Here is a 17,500-nt window from a genome sequence, read left to right on the forward strand (position 1 = left end):
GTCCAAGAAGTCAAGAAGTCATTCCTGTGGCCGCTTTTGTTCTCAGCCTTTACTTTGTTCACCGAGGTGTATAATTGAGGCACACGTAAAGGTGGGACAGAGGGAACAGTTGAGACAAAAATCATGGAAAGCACATGTGAGGTTTGGCAAGAAATATTGTACTTGAAGCAACAGACGAGTAAATGCATGTATTGTAATAAATGTATACATATATGTGTGTTCTGAAAACATGCGTAATTTATTAAGGAGGCATCAGTAGAGAGAGAGAGAGAGAGAGAGAGAGAAGGAGAGAGAGAGAGAGAGAGAGAGAGAGAGAGAGAGAGAGAGAGAGAGAGAGAGAGAGAGACCCCGTCATGAGGGACACAAAAGCTGAACGATTCCACGTACAAACTTGAGTGGGTGTAAATGTAGCGGGCGAGCAAGGGAGGGAGGGAGACCAGCGGTGGGAGAAAGGACGGAGACGGGGTGGCCTTGAAAGACAACAACATAAAGTAGATCCGGGGCGTACGTGGTTCTTTACTGCTTCCTTGTAGATGTGTTTACTGCGGACCGCAACCTCTAAGCGAATGCGGAGGCGAGAGACGTCAGCTTGTCCTCGATCACTGATAACAAAGTCCGCATTCTCAAATGTTGCGGCGTCTTACGTAGTACCTCGATTTTCAACATGTTCTGACGGACGTCACTGGGGAATTTCAAGAGTATTTCCGTGACTCCTGTGATGGTCTAACGAGGATTCTGCACGACCAATGAGGAAAATATATTGTTAGAGTTTAGCTTATCATCTGTGGCCCTTGAAAATAGTCAGTCCTAATGAATGCTACGTACCTCGACTTTCATCGTGCTCTGGCGGACGTCGTTGAGGAATTTCATGGGTGTTTTCGTGACTCTTGTGATGATTTAACGAGGGTTCTGCACCACCAATGAGAAAAATATATTGTGGGAGTCTGGCTAATCATGTGTGGCCTTCGAAAATAGCCCTAATGAATCAGAAAACTTTTTTTTTATGTATTAGAGAGACCGGCCAATGAAAATAATAATAATAACAATTAATTAAAAATACAAAGAGCCTGTTCGTGATGTCGTTCCCAAAACAGGAAATAACTGGGAGATCCAAGAAGAAAAATGTATTTTTCGAGGTGGGTTGATAATCCTCTGAAGAATACGCTAAGTGTCCCGTTTGTGTGAAACTTCTATTCTGAAACACTTTGTTCACTCACCAAGACTATTTTCGAAGGCCACAGAGATTATTTGCTGGGTTTTCAAGATTGTCTATCCTGTTAATAGTATAGAAATTTTGTCACTCTGTCACCAGAACCAGTAAAGTATCCTTAAAAAACACCACTACAGTCAAAAACTTTAATTGTAAACAGTTTTTAAGGGTGTTTTTTTTGTGGTTCTGGTGACAAATTAACAAAATTTTAACATTATTAACTGGATAAATAGTCTTGAGAACCTAGCTAATAATCTATGTATCCTTCGAAAATAATCTTATTGAGAGAGCAAAGCGTTTCAAAATACAAGGTTTAGAGCAGCCACAAGAAGTGGCAAGTAACGTCGAGTAATGGAGTCAGTCTGAAGAGAAGCTAAACCGCATTATGCCACACCATCGCATAGAACAGGGGCAGTGGACTGTTAAATAAGTGTTGAGGAGAAACTAAAAATAAGAATGTAACCCGGAGGAAGGGATGTCACCCACGCCGCTGCAGTGTTCAGTGAGAACACAACGTCAATGCTGTTAATTAGACAAGCCGTCAGAATGCTATGCTTCCCGCGCCTTGTACTGCCCTGTCCCTTTCGAGACATTCTGCGCATCAGTTCATACTGCTGTTGTGCGAAAAAAAAAAAATCATCATTGCTCGGCCCTGTTAATTACAAAAGTGCAGTAAACATACTAGATTTCCAGGTAGATTCACCGCCTGCCGTGTTGATGTTCAGTCAGTTGTTTCACAGGGACGCGAGACTCGAGAGAGATCTCGAAGTCCCATTACACTGAAGCCATGCAGATGCTGGTGATGATGACCTTACTAGTTAGTAAGTCTTTTCTTCGGCACATTTTCCGTGAGTGGGTGAAGGGTACGCTTATATTATCTAGGAAAGAAAGCTGATAAATTATAAAATTGAAGTATTATGGATCACAAATTAAATCTGTGTAGATAAACTTACATGAACCACCTACAGGCCAATGGTCCCTTCATTTATTGATCCTTTGTGTCCTTTATTCAACACCTCATCTTTCCTCTACAATCATGCCCCATATGCATGCTGTGTCAGCCAGCCACATCTAGGTCATGCCACCACCCACTCACATGACAAACTTTGCACACCTTACTGCATCACTTTTATTAAACAAGTAATAATCTATCTTTATACCTGTCTGACAAGCTTTCCACATGATGCCTTCTTGTGTGTGTGTGTGTGTGTGTGTGTGTGTGTGTGCTAATGACAAAGATGAAGATTTTGCTTGAATTATCTTTATTATAGTACAGTCTAGTAATATCAATTACGTACATAAACTAATGCGGCCTCCTCATGAGACTGCCAATCAATGATAGACCCCTAAATGGTTTTGCACACATCTGGATTCTGATGAGTAGCTGGTACCATTCATTCTGTTTGCTTCACAGAAGCAACAGGACAAACAGCTTCCTGACATTATGGTGAACTCACCTAAGTACCAGTTCTACCCAACACTCGTAGCTGCCTTTTGAAAAGATTTCCAGAGATGACTGCATTTCAGATATAAAAATATGCAGTAAATATATTTTGTTAATTAATGCTATGATTGGGAGTCTACATCCATGGGCTGTATCTCTTCCAGATCTCTTGAATTGCCTTGCAGAAGTGGCAATGAGGGAGGCTCATTTAGGCGGTGAAGTCCCCCCTGAGTCCAAGGATCCACTTGATCCTGGTAAAGGTGAGGGCCGCCTTCCCTGGGCCGAGCAACATCCTCACTTGGATATGGAGGCGGGGCAGTCTGATGCTCTTCATGATGGTAGCCAGATGGTATCTTAAAATGATGCTGGTGATAGCTGGGTGGAGGCTCTCTGTAATCCTCTTGCAGTTCTTCATCCACTTCCCGCTTCTGGTCACTCTGGTTGCTTTCCACTTGCTGCTGCTGCTGCTGCTGGTAGTCTTGCTGGAAGTGTTGATGGAAAGCTGGTGTCTGCGGGTACTGGGGGGGATCACTGTACTGCTGCTGTGCTTGTTGCTGTGGATGCTGCTGTTGTGGCTGGTGATGTTGAAGTTGTTGTTGTAGTTGTTGTTGTTGTTGTTGTTGTTGTTGTTGCTGTTGTTGCTGCTGCTGCTGCTGCTGCTGCTGCTGCTGCTGCTGTTGCTGCTGCTGCTGCTGTTGCTGCTGCTGCTGCTGCTGCTGCTGTTGTTGCTGCTGTTGTTGCTGTTGCTGTTGTTGCTGTTGCTGTTGTTGCTGCTGCTGCTGCTGGTGGGGTTGGTTCTGCTGCTGTTGTAAGAGCTGGCCCTGCTGTTGATGCTGGTGTTGAGTCTGTTGGTGTGGATGTTGACTTTGCTGATGCTGTTTCTGTTGGTGTTGATGATGAAAGGGATTTTGTTGGTGTTGGTGATGTTTGTGCTGGTGCTGCTGTTCCTGAGGAAAGTTTTGTTGATGTGGTGTGACATCTTGTTTGTGTTCTGGATATATATGTTTGTACTGTGGAGGAGAACCTCTGCTGCTGTGGTGGTAGTCTGGTGGCTGAGGCTTCTGCTCCTGTTGCTGCATTTCCTTACTCTTGAAAAGGTCATGTCTTTGTAACTCCAAGTGTGAAGGGCCAATCCTCTCCCCCTTGCCTGTTGGTGTCTCCATGCCCTGGGATGGTGCTGGGCTGCTCATGCCAGGCGCTGGTTTAGGTTCATCAGGTGACACGTCAATGACAGGAGGTGAAGGTCTGGGGGCTGCATCTCCATCCCCATGGTGTCTCAATCCCAAGTCAGAGAATTTGCTTCTGAGGGGCAGAGAGGTAGGAGTGGATAATGGAGCAGACAACACTGCTGGGGTGAGGGTTTCAGGTGTGTCTTGGTGTGGGTGCTTGGGTCCAGGCACTGATGACTTCACCTTCCCTGAGGGCACCACAGGCTCTGGAGTGTAATTTTTCAATTCCAGGAGTTTGGCTAAATAATCAATTAGTGGTGCATAGTGGTCCTTTGGCACACACAAACGAATGGCAGTCTGCAAATAAGTATGAAGTTAACATTCTTATTGTACAGTACATTCCAACTAACTACAAGTAACTACAAGTATTATCTGTTACAGGAACATGTCCACTTTCCAAGGTAAGCCACAATCCCCATTCAGTATGCTCCTGAGTAGCTTTACTTCATACCACTGTCAATTTGCCAGAGCAAGTCTGGCAAGCATTCAGCAGCAGTCCAGCAAAGGTTTAGCTTAAACTATTTACTTGGACATTTCACATTTTCTTAATTCACCAGCTTCCATAAATGCACTCTAAGACAAAACCCTGAATTAATCTTTAAATTCCATCTTTCTTCTCCTCTTCAAGGCACATAAACAACTCTGTACCTACTCTCTCCAACTTACCTTTAGTTTGTCCCAGTAAGAGAAACGGTCTTGGAAGATATCAGAGAAGACAACTGAGTCTGGTGAGTCTTTATAATACCGGACAGTATCTCGCTGTGGAACAAATGAAAAAAAAAATATTAAGACTGTTCAAGGAAGATTTTTTCTGTTACTCACAAAGGAAAGTAAAGATTTACAAACATTACTCTTAAGAATTTTTGGAGTTGGTAATAAAACATTTTTATCCTTTGTTCAGACTTAATATGAAGTCTTGGGTATCCCCCTAGGGTAGGTTCCTGAGGCTTGGGAACTTGAGAGAGAGAGAGAGAGAGAGAGAGAGAGAGAGAGAGAGAGAGAGAGAGAGAGAGAGAGAGAGAGAGAGAGAGAGAGAGAGAGAGAGAGAGAGAGAGAGAGAGAGAGAGAGAGAGAGAGAGAGAGAGAGAGAGAGAGAGAGAGAGAGAGAGAGAGAGCAGGAGAGCAGGAGAGCAGGAGAGTAGGAGAGCAGGAGAGCAGGAGAGTAGGAGAGTAGGAGAGTAGGAGAGTAGGAGAGCAGGAGAGCAGGAGAGTAGGAGAGCAGGAGAGTAGGAGAGCAGTGCAAGACGCTGAAGTGTGCAAACAGGCCATCCTCATTAGGGAATTCCAAGAAAATGGATCCGAATATACAGATACAAAAGACAAGACTGATTAGACTCACTAGATGGTACAATGTTTCCTTGGGTATGAAGGCATCTTGAATGATGGTGAACTGGATGCTCATTGGCCGACCATACTCCTGGGGCTTGTGTTCAGGGGGAGGCATGACCCAGAAACCACTTGCTGTTGAGCCCTGACCACCACCTTTCACATAGGGAGCTGCAGACAAGAGGTTATTCATATCATTAACACCTTCTTTACTGCCAAAAATTCATCTTTCTCACTAAATGTGATTGGAAATCCAGACTCAAAGACTCAAGACTAAGAGACTATTAGGTGAAATGAACCACACAACTATCAAGCCACTGACAGCAAAGTTCATGGGTGCACACAATCCAAGGACTTGTCAAGTGGGAACATTAAATCAATGCAATATGAGAAAAAGGCAAAAGATGACTTACAAACAATGATTCCAATGCATGGTGTATAACTTGCATCATTAGAGCCTTTCATTTTCAGTTCATACTCCAGCTGGGTGTCAATGTCTCTCAGGGAGGGAAGGGGAGGAGAGAATGGGTGGGTGTGGTACCTGGAATTGACAAGAATACAGATGAGTCCTGCTCCAGCTATACAGTGGATGATTTCACTCAAGACCATTTACTAAGTTCAACAAATCAAAAGAGATGTCTTGATCATAACATTACTGTCAGGAGGAAATTTTTATAATGTACATAAGCATCAAAACTCTCACCATCCCACAAGGGAGAGACTGAGCTTTTCCATTTCACAGAAGATTGCTTGTTCCACTACACGTCCCTTCTCCCCATCCCCCAGGCGGCAACGTACTGGCAGGGCATGTGACACTATCAGGTCTGTTGGCGCAAGGAAAGATGCAATGTAGAGACACAACGTACAGACTACATTGCTATTTTATAAAGGCATGCACCATAATGACATCAAACTTATACTGTTTAATAAAGAGATATTTAGTACACATAAAAACATCTCGTCTTTACTATGATTGGTGACATCCCACTGGCCAGCCAAGTATCCCACAACCTCTGAGGTGGAAAGGTGGGCATGAATGTCCATCATAGCCATTGCCGATGAGGACATGGTGACGTTGAAAGGCTGCATGCGACCCAGAGCTTGAAAAGAAGTGAGCTCCACCATTGTGTTCATGTCACTGAAAGGTACACATTAACTACATACTACTCTCACAAAACAAGAAGTGAAAAAATTGAATGCCTATATGTAACTCAATAAGATTCCACATATCTATTCAGGTGTTGTTTCCTTTAAACTTAGTCAAAGAATTTCTAGCACAAATAAGTTTCAAAGAGGTGTCATGGTCTCATCATTTGACAGCAGAATGTGACTCATTAATATTTACTCATCTATCTATATAACTCCTAGATTTCATTTGTGTTACACAAGAATTTGCAAAATAATGGACCTACTTTGAATTATTGGTGTATTGTAATGAATTACTGTTGTTGCTATATTTAGTTTTACATGCGTAGTGTAAATAAACACAATCTTCAGAACTTACTGATTGGGGTGTCTGTTGCCAATCATCTCAAACTCCACAATCTCTTGCTCATGGGGACCATCGCTATCACTGTCAGTCATCTCCTCCTCATCTGTAATGGTGACTTGTTGAAAATGATGCAAGCTTACATGATTTAATATTTCAACTTAATCTAAGGTTCCCATCATAATATTTGAGAACACAACACTTCACAAAGTGTTTATCAACACAGCACCAGTTCACCACAATCGAATTTCCATCATTACCATATACATCACTCACCCAGAGCCTCTCCCTCTCTCTCAAATTCAATTCTCTTCTGGCGGTACCAGTTGTTCTTGTATGAGTCCAACTTTTTGCCTTTGTAGCGCACCTGTGAGGATTGAGTGAGTCAGGAACAGACATAGCAAGGCAAAGGCTCTTTCTAATTTAGTGAAAGGCATCACTTGGCATCTATCTACCTACACCTCTGCAATGCAGTCTTATCACCAAGAAAGTTCCACACAGCACCAACTCAAGGTACTTACCGATGCCCAGCCACAACCTGACTTCTTGTCTGGGTTGACAATCTTCTTACAGTAAATGGCCCATGCGCTCGGGGTGCCGAAGATCTTGTTTGTCTCCTGTGATCTGATTCTCCCATCAGGCAGCAGATCACCCTTAAACTTGTTCCCCTGCAGATGCATGCTGCAATTATCATTCTCATACCTTTTTGATGTAGATGACTTGAAACAAATCCAAACCCTTGAACCTACATATACAAGCACTTACGAGAGCATTTAAAGGGTGAAATACATAATTATTTATCACAATTTCAGAATCACAGAGAAAGTTTGTTAATTTGTCAGAAATTTTGACAATTCACACATATCATTAGTAAGCAATAAGCATTTCAGAGATGTTATGCATACCACAGACACAGTCACACCTATGAGCATAACTGTCATCACATTTTGAAGCTGAAACAAGTCTTGCTAACCATACAACACTGGTCTGTTGCCTAGTGAGCTGGAAAAATTATGCATCTCTAACATGAAAGGTGAGCAACTCACTCAATAGTGTTAGTCAATAGCATTAGTCACATACACTTGCCAGCATCATCAGTCTATGTGACTCTACTGCAGGATGAAGAACTCCTCCAGTGATTAGGGAGGGATAAGCCACATGCCATGACACACTGGCTTAGGGCATCTTGAAAGGGAACCTACAGTGTGTGGGGAGAAAAAAGCTTAAATTGTCTCTGCCCACCCTAGGATTTTCACCTAGCTCCTCTTGGCATGTTAACCATCACATCACACAGCTGTTGGTTAGTTACTAGATTCAAGTATAGCAGATTTAGTACAAACTATGTTAGCTTTGTAATCATGTGTCCGGAAATGTTATGTTTTATGCACATTATTATGCTTAGAGAGGTTATATTATATGCATATATGCACTGATAATGGTAGAGATGTCACTCATAGGCCAATACATAAAATTCAAACTTTAAGACTTCCTGGCAGAACTGACCACAGCTGTGACCTGAAAAAAAGTTCAGTGGAAGTAAATTATGATAAAGTGAGGCAGGCAAGAACAGTTCTTGATCCCCATCTGTAAAGCCATTTGTTTGTTCCAGCATGCACTGAAATACATGAATTCAGCAATAATCTATTCCAGACCCACAGCCACAACCACATTTGTCCCTTAACACAACCATTTAAACAAGATGTAATACAAAATCACAGATATAACATAAACTTAAATCTAATACAAAAATTGAATTACCTAACTATTGTAAACAGTACTAATGAATCAAGAATGAAAATAACTCCCAAGAAACTCAGAAGCCTGATGTTGCTCTGTTGATCTGTTGCTGATCAGCTGTAATCAGAAGACAAGTATTCTGGTGACATACTCAAGCAGTGCTAAAATCATTAGTTGTAATGGAAAGAATGTTGGTAGTGACTTTCAAGCTATGAAATTTTAGATGAGCTTGTTATGTCTGAAGCCTTGCTTGTGATGGTCAGCAGTGACAGGGCACAACTGAAGCATTCTGCAAGACACTCCAACACTCATCACATCATCAGCTGTCATGGCCATGTTGTTTATGGTGATTTTCACCTTAGAAAATTCTAGCTGAGCACATCACAGATTGGAAGTGACACTAACTAATGCCAATCAACTTTACCTATATCATATCAACAAAAATTGTCTAAAACAATGAAATTCATGGTGACATCCATTTAAACGAGTGTACTTTACTGTATCTGTTTCAGTGTCTTCAGTAATGTATTTTAGTAATGTCCTCCGAAGTTTGGAATACAGAGAGACAAAGAGACCAATCTGCATGGGTTCTGTACTTTAGTACCCAGTCCATGCATAAATATCAATTTTAATACAAATAAACAAATAAGTACAAAAAATGGGAAAATCACTGCCATTTACACCTATTACTTCACCTTTCCTTCCACTTGTACCACCTACATAGTTTGTGCTAAGTAATTTCCATTTGTGGAATTATTTCCAACAGTTTAAAAAAAAAACAATCAGGATCACAAATAAACCAAACTCAGCCAGCACAATACAATGGTCGGAGGATGTGTGGTGTGTACAACTGCATTGGTTAAGACCTCCAACAACTGGCCTACGACACAAGTTCACCTAATGCTGTGGGCTTTATCTGGTGGGTGTGTATGTTCATCACTATAACCAGCAGAGTTGTGTGCTAAGGGGAGTCCAGCACAGTATATGGAGAAGCCTTTGTCAAAGTCACAAGGGCAAGAAGATGAGTCTCTGTATGGTAGTCTTACCAGGTAATTGATGGTCATGTGTCCCTCGCCAGGTTGTAAAACTCCCTCCTTCACCAATGTCTTGAGGGTGAGTCCCCTGCCGGGGCTCCTACCATGAGTCACTTCCTCAATGTCTTCATAATCCTCATCTTCTGCTTCATCTTCCTCTTCCTCGTCCTCTTCTTCCTCTTCTACTTCATCACCGTCAATTTGGATTTCTTCATGAGTTGGGGGCTGAACTGACATCGTTTACATGTGCAAGTCAATAATTGTATATCTTTCCAAAGTCTGAAAATTATCAAGCTATTAAGATCCTGCCAACCTTGGTATGAATGCAGTCAAGGTCTACAAGAGGTGCAGGACTCCACCTCTATACTGCAGGCAACACACATCACACTCCATCAAAAGCCCACAGCATGTCAACACAATTCTTCACCCATCTCCCTCTAGGTACAACTAATTATAAAAAAGGTACCATACAACGTAAATAATAAATAAATAAACATACGAGTGAATTAGTCTAAAAATGGTACAGCCATGCTGACATCTACCTTCTCTCTTGTACAGTATGTAATGCAGTGTTGTTGGTGACAGGCAGAACACTTCCCGATGGCTGACAGATTCATCTCAGCATGTGTCACAGGAAAAACTGAATTTACTGCCACATTCTTTAAGAAAACTTTGGTGTACAGGTCTCACCCACATGTGGGATTCACAATGCTGGCCCATGCTTAGAGGTGTAGGTAAAAATAATCTAAAAGCATCCAATTCTAATTATCACTTAATTACAAATATAAAACAAGGAATATGCTGAGATGATTCATGTTACCAGCCTGATGACTTCAGTATCATAGATCTTACAAATTATAAATAAAACATAAAATTAAACATTCCAAAGAACCATGACTGTTCTAAGACAGTAATCACAGTGACAAGTCAGTTTATGAAGGGTAGAGTGACTACAGCACGTTCATCAGTTCAAGGCATTCAGTAACAGTGCATGAAAAAAAAAAGTCTTAAAAGTATCACACCACAGCACACCACAACGTGAACAGTACTACAACCATGCACGTATGAACAGTAAAAATGAACCTCAGCTAACTACTAGTACTTAAGGTTCTCTGCTGAACCACTAAGAACAATAGTAACATAAATATTCTACCACAAACAGACACAAACTTTATGTACATGACTACTATCATATATACAGTCTTGTCCTTCATTGTTTTCATAAAGTAGTACATTTTTATATGCAATAAATACTTGCAGAAACCTTCCATTGCTTTCATTATATTTAATGACTTCATCCAGTTTTCTGGTATTCCTAGTTTTTGTCTGGTTTTTAAAAGACCAGCCCTTACATGTGTGACAGAAGCTTACAGTCCTAGAAAGGTCCCGTGATATCACAGATTAACAAAAACTTATGGTGGCGACAAAACTTGATATCACAGGGCCAATTGTGGATTTCAGGGTCCTCAGTGAAATTACATGTAGGGGTTACTTGATGCACCCTCAAACATATATTCTTCTTCAAGATAGTTTGATATGTAAAAGCATTATAGCTGCAACAGCAATCAGTAGGAGCACTTTCACATAATAAACATAACGACAAAAAGGCAAGCTAATATTTTTTTTATATAACTATCAGGTAACTGCTTTCAAATTATGCTGCATGAATTGTGGTAAATGAGCCAAGTTACTACGAGCAGTAATACCAGTACTTGGAGAATTGCCACACAAGGAACCCAAGCAGCGGCCTGTCCCCCACTCCAGCCATGGCTCACTGCTCCCCTCAGCCTGCACACTGCATGCCTCATCTCCTACCCCTTAGAGCAAGAACTGTGCTCCAGCGCGGTGACTCAAATCCTCAACTTGGGCAATATTCATTCTTCCCTGACACACGGATCTGTGCGTCCGTGAGGAGTATTGTGATCGGGAGGAGTGAGTCCCACGCCTTGCGGACTCCTCCACCCTTCTTCTCTTTGCATTACTTGTCCCAAGACACCCACCAAGCCAGTCAGGTAACACTCACCAGTAGCAGGCAGCGAGGGGAGGGCGTGCCGGGAAGAGGAGACCTTGAGTGAGTTAATCGTAGTCTGTGTGAGCGGCGCAAGACGCTGCCAGTGCCGCCTCCAGTCGCTTGTTGTTGTCACTCAATGACAGCCATGGTTACGGGATAGTACCTTTTTCACCCACCCTGTCATTCATCTTTTTTTTTTTTTTCTTTTTCTTTTTCATATACCCTTTTATAAACCTCATTTTTTCACCTTCCCTGTCATCGAAACACTTAAAATTCACCTTGTTCGCCTACACTGTTATAAATACCACCCTTTTCCAACTACCGTGCCACAGCCCAACTCCCTTTGTGTATATAGATTCAGGTAACATTGTGCGTTCACACACCCAAACACCGTTCATGAACCTATGCTTCCACTGTAGTAGTAGTAGTAGTAGTAGTAGTAGTAGTAGTAGTAGTAGTAGTAGTAGTAGTAGTATTTATCTAGTAGTAGCCCAGTACTAGTAATACAGGTGGTGGTTACTGGTGGTTTTCCCGCCCAATTGGGCTGTTTTTCAAAGTGAGCGAAAAAAAAAATAGCTTTTTAGGCTTCTTTGACTTTGTTGGGCGGGTTTTTGGGCTTGCTATATTGTGTGTGTGTGTGTATATATATATATATATATATATATATATATATATATATATATATATATATATATATATATATATATATATATATATATATATATATATATATATATATATATATATATATATATATATATATATATATATATATATTTATGTATTTATTTATATACATTGTTGTCTTAAATGCCAACTCAGGTCAGGTCAGGTCACCCTGGGTCAGGTCTTTACTGGCGCCAGACCAAATACCTTGGTACACAGGATGGTGAGTGTGACCTCGGGTCTTTACAGGGGGGATTATCACGAAGGCATGACCTCACTACAGTCTCTCAAGCCTAAGATGAGCTCTCGGGGTAGGAATCATCCTCACACGCGAGAATCGCGCATAAGCTGCCAAATAATCGCTGGCCGTCTCAAGGATCCATGCATTAAGTCACCCTACCCACCCTATTACCGCTCGTCAGTTAATCATCTGGACGCCTCATGGATGCGTCAAGTAATCCAGATCAATTCTATACGTTTCTTGGACCATGATTAAAAGAGTATATTCTTTTAATCCTGTCTTGGACCTGACCCGCCAAGCGCTGATACGCAAGTACCGACATCAGTGGATCCTGCCCAGCTCTAATCTCATCCCTGCGATGCAAGTTGATCTGTACGTCTGCCTGTATGCACATATGAAGCTACTCTGATTTCCAAATCCAAAATATTTTTGTGTACTTTATGAAAAAAAAAGTAAACAGGTTTAACACTGTAGATACATTGAAATGTGATAAGTGTGGTAAACTCACACACACACACACACACACACACACATACATATTATTATTATTATTTTTTTTTTTATGTAGGAAGGACACTGGCCAAGGGCAACAAAAATCTAATAAAAAAAATGCCCACTGAAATGCCAGTCCCATAAAAGGGTCAAAGCAGTGGTAAAAAATTGGTGGATAAGTGTCTTGAAACCTCCCTCTTGAAGGAATTCAAGTCATAGGAAGGTGGAAATACAGAAGCAGGCAGGGAGTTCCAGAGTTTACCAGAGAAAGGGATGAATGATTGAGAATACTGGTTAACTCTTGCGTTAGAGAGGTGGACAGAATAGGGATGAGAGAAAGAAGAAAGTCTTGTACAGCGGGGCCGTGGAAGGAGGGGAGGCATGCAGTTAGCAAGATCAGAAGAGCAGTTAGCATGAAAATAGCGGTAGAAGACAGCTAGATATGCAACATTGCGGCGGTGAGAGAGAGGCTGAAGACAGTCAGTTTGAGGAGAGGAGTTGATGAGACGGAAAGCTTTTGATTCCACCCTGTTTAGAAGAGCAGTATGAGTGGAACCCCCCCAGACATGTGAAGCATACTCCATACATGGACAGATAAGGCCCTTGTACAGAGTTAGCAGCTGGGGGGGGTGAGAAAAACTGGCGGAGACGTCTCAGAACACCTAACTTCATAGAAGCTGTTTTAGCTAGAGATGAGATGTGAAGTTTCCAGTTTAGATTATAAGTAAAGGACAGACCGAGGATGTTCAGTGTAGAAGAGGGGGACAGTTGAGTGTCATTGAAGAAGAGGGGATAGTTGTCTGGAAGGTTGTGTCGAGTTGATAGATGGAGGAATTGAGTTTTTGAGGCATTGAACAATACCAAGTTTGCTCTGCCCCAATCAGAAATTTTAGAAAGATCAGAAGTCAGGCGTTCTGTGGCTTCCCTGCGTGATATGTTTACCTCCTGAAGGGTTGGACGTCTATGAAAAGATGTGGAAAAGTGCAGGGTGGTATCATCAGCGTAGGAGTGGATAGGACAAGAAGTTTGGTTTAGAAGATCATTAATGAATAATAAGAAGAGAGTGGGTGACAGGACAGAACCCTGAGGAACACCACTGTTAATAGATTTAGGAGAACTTATACATTTCCTCTTATAACTAATCCCAACTTGATAAGACAAACTACCATTCAATTTTCTGTTTATTAACAGTAAGGCAAGGAAAATATGTACAAGGTTAATCAATTAATAATAATAAAGGATAACTTAGGTACATTTTGAGAGACCAAGTGTGGAATTACTTCTATCAACAATGAACATATATGTGTACAAAAATCTAATTTTCCCAATACTGGATCTAAGAGTATTGAAACTTGTTGATGAGGAAAGGAAGGAACATCATGGGGAGGAGACCAGAGAAGAAAATGGATGAAAACTGAATGATGAATCAAAGGAATAATATATAGAGTATCTCTGGAGGAAAGAGCAAAAGGTGTTGACCACATTTCTATAATGAAACATTTTTTTGTGCATAGCCCGTTATATATTTCTTCTCCACATCACATCCTCTAATTTCAAAGATTTATTCCCCATTGAAAGAAAGACATACTCCATAAAACAAATAACCAACTCTGACAAAGCTACATATTTCTTTAAGACTGGTGTTTTCTAAAACAAAAAATAAAAACATTTCAAAGAATATAAAGCTCAACATAGACTAATTCTGAAAAGAAAAATACAGGTCAAATAATTGAAAAGTTAATCAATTTAAATATATAAATTTTCTTTATGTAAATTTTTAAAACTAACAAAAGCTTCTTTTCCATTGTGAGAGAATAAAGGCTGCAAAATCACTTCCCTTAACTCTGTACATACCAAAAAGCAACAGTTCCAGGATTGCCACTGTCTTCTCACCACCCAGTTTGTGTTAGGAGCTTCAAAGTCCCTGATGTGGAATGAGTCATGTGCATGTGCAGACCTTGATACAACTGGTCTATATTCAGGAAATCACTACAATCTACATAAGATGGACAGGACAACACAACACTCTGAAAGTCATGAGAACATCAATATCATAATACATATAAGGGTCTTATATTAAACAAAAAAATACATCTCATTCATTAATCTTTACTTTTAAAATGAAATTATTTCTTAATGATGCTTTAATGAAAAATAAATAAATAAAAAATGCTATACATTTTTTCTTGATATATTGAATCTACATCTTGAAAATTACTACTGAATAATTCCTTGTATAGCTGTAGCTTACAATAAATTATGCTTTAGACTGAAAACTTCATTCATAAAACCTAATAAAAAATAACTATAACCAGAAACTTCATCTAATTTAGATAACAGTAAATACTTTTAGTGGTATATCACATCAGTCCCATGTTCACTAATGAAACATGAACTCTACAGTTACTAATAATGAGCTGTGTGCACTGCACCTCCAATGCTCCTAACATCTTCCTTCCTAACACCAGTACAAGTCTCAGGCGTGCTTCCTCTAGTTGCAAGATTATAAAGGAAAAATACCAGACAATGCTACATAATACATTCCATTCAACAAAATCTGAAATATACAATGAAGTATGTAATCACAAAATAAACACACAAATTACAGTATCAAAACTTATTTGCTCATTAATGATCAAGTGACTCACTCACTTTATAAAAAGAAAATATGAACCAGTATTCAATAAGTGATTCCAAGACAATTGATAAAGAAAACATGTGATGAGTTTTTCTAAATAAAGTGTCAATTAACCTACTGTATGGGTATACCTTGAAATTTGTAGCCCAGGGGATTTAGCTTCTTTCACAGCCCCTCCTTCATTTGAAGAGGTTCAAAACAAAACAAAATTTTCATTCAGTTGACAACCTAAAACCCAAGGGGCCATTTTCAAAAAGTCCTTTTTATCTCAACCTCAGCTACATCACTGCCAAGTAACACATTAATCACATATTTTAGTATTGATTTTCCCCTGAAAATAGGTTGAACCTTTTACTCACTTCCTTATGCTTAAAACATTTTCACCTTACCTACATCAAAGGCAATCTATTAATCATTAGAAACAAACAACAAAGATAATATCTACCAAATACTTTCATAACAAATCTTGTCATATCATTTTCAAACTCAACAACTCATTCATTTATTTGGAAGACAAGACACAGGTGAACAGAGATTCACGTGTACATGACCCATGCTCGTGCACACACACGTGCACGGGTGCACACGTGCGCGCGCGCACACACACACACACACACACACACACACACACACACAAGTAAATGTGCACAATCATAAACAAGTGCATGCATGCACGCGTGCACGCACACACACACACACACAATTTCACTTATGCATACATGAACATGCACACAAAAACAAAATAGTGAAAATATATGAAACAGCACCAATAGTATATGATTCCAGGTGCATTGTTTTTTTCTTTTTTTCTTTTCTAAATGCAGCCAATGATATTACAGGAAATATGTACCCTATCCAAATTAACTTTTGCATCAGAATTTATGTCTGGAATGAACATAAAACCTCAAAAAAAAATTAAAAAAAAGATTGGAAGACCTATTCCTATGTACAGCACCAAACTCTGGCCCCTAAGACACCACAGGCCAGATTCCCTGCCAACAGGACAATACACTCAACAAGCTCAAGCTCTTTTGTTACGATTGTAAACAGCACCAAAAAGCAGGCCAGAGAGAGAGAGAGAGAGAGAGAGAGAGAGAGAGAGAGAGAGAGAGAGAGAGAGAGAGAGAGAGAGAGAGAGAGAGAGAGAGAGAGAGAGAGAGAGAGAGAGGAGGGAGGGAGGGAGGGAGGGAGGGAGGGACGGAGGGACGGAGGGAGGGAGGGAGGGAGGGAGAGAGAGAGAGAGAGAGAGAGAGAGAGAGAGAGAGAGAGAGAGAGAGAGAGAGAGAGAGAGAGAGAGAGAGAGAGAGAGAGAGAGAGAGGGAGGGAGGGGGAGAGAGGGAGGGAGAGAGAGAGAGAGAGAGAGAGAGAGAGAGAGAGAGAGAGAGAGAGAGAGAGAGAGAGAGAGAGAGAGAGAGAGAGAGAGAGAGAGAGAGAGAGAGAGAGAGAGAGAGAGAGAGAGAGAGAGAGAGAGAGAGAGAGAGAGAGAGAGAGAGAGAGAGAGAGAGAGAGAGAGAGAGAGAGAGAGAGAGAGAGAGAGAGGGTGGGGGGGACTTCATATGAAAGGCACAGCAATAATTACAATCTTTTTTGGATACAACTGCGTAACTAGGTTGAATCATTTGATATACTGAATAGACTCAGTGTCTAGAGATAAAGAGGAATAGAAAACCTGATCAGAATTCAGCACTTATAACTAATTTCACCACTGTCACCAAGTTTCTTTATGTATAAAAGTGTTTACCAGGAAAATTTAAGAAACCTACCTAATAATGCAAATCTACTAAATATTTTCCCAAAATAAAGATTAGCCTTAAATTTTAAATATGAAGGATTTCTAAAGAAGCTGCCCTCTTAGGGTTATTATTGATCAAGCATTCTGGTGTGGTCAATTATTGTTGAACATTTCTGGCATGCAGCCATAAGGGAAGCCTTAATCAATTTATCATTCATATATCAATAAAGCCATAAAGTATGCAAATTACA

At 40.6% G+C, this 17,500-nt stretch overlaps 2 protein-coding genes across 6 annotated transcripts in view; both read right to left on the reverse strand.

Annotated features, from left to right (window-relative positions):
- Positions 1 to 2,455: 2,455 nt before the first annotated feature.
- LOC135103871 (uncharacterized) lies at positions 2,456 to 11,746 on the reverse strand. Of its 4 annotated transcripts, none has more exons than XM_064010784.1 (11): positions 11,493 to 11,746; positions 9,482 to 9,748; positions 7,220 to 7,366; positions 6,975 to 7,065; positions 6,714 to 6,804; positions 6,178 to 6,347; positions 5,913 to 6,033; positions 5,623 to 5,750; positions 5,223 to 5,380; positions 4,550 to 4,642; positions 2,456 to 4,180 (listed from the first exon to the last, which is right to left on the reverse strand). In XM_064010784.1, the coding sequence occupies exons 2-11, from the start codon at positions 9,704 to 9,706 to the stop codon at positions 2,777 to 2,779; spliced, it is 2,628 nt and encodes an 875-aa protein (XP_063866854.1). In that variant the 5' UTR covers positions 9,707 to 9,748; positions 11,493 to 11,746; the 3' UTR covers positions 2,456 to 2,776. The 4 variants fall into 4 exon arrangements, with proteins under 4 accessions (XP_063866854.1, XP_063866856.1, XP_063866855.1 ...); XM_064010786.1 differs by lacking the exon at positions 9,482 to 9,748 and adding an exon at positions 7,785 to 7,896 and having other exon boundaries at positions 11,493 to 11,744; XM_064010785.1 differs by lacking the exon at positions 9,482 to 9,748 and adding an exon at positions 7,779 to 7,896 and having other exon boundaries at positions 11,493 to 11,744.
- A 2,301-nt stretch (positions 11,747 to 14,047) lies between these two features.
- The window catches only part of LOC135103872 (ARF GTPase-activating protein GIT2-like), a 23,801-nt gene continuing 20,348 nt past the window's right edge, over positions 14,048 to 17,500 (reverse strand). For both annotated transcript variants that reach the window (XM_064010788.1, XM_064010790.1), the window contains one exon: positions 14,048 to 14,906. The gene's annotated coding sequence lies outside the window, so the exon portion shown is untranslated. The remainder of the gene's footprint in view (positions 14,907 to 17,500) is intronic.

This window comes from Scylla paramamosain, chromosome 9, assembly GCF_035594125.1.
Source record: "Scylla paramamosain isolate STU-SP2022 chromosome 9, ASM3559412v1, whole genome shotgun sequence".
NCBI lineage: Eukaryota > Metazoa > Arthropoda > Malacostraca > Decapoda > Portunidae > Scylla > Scylla paramamosain.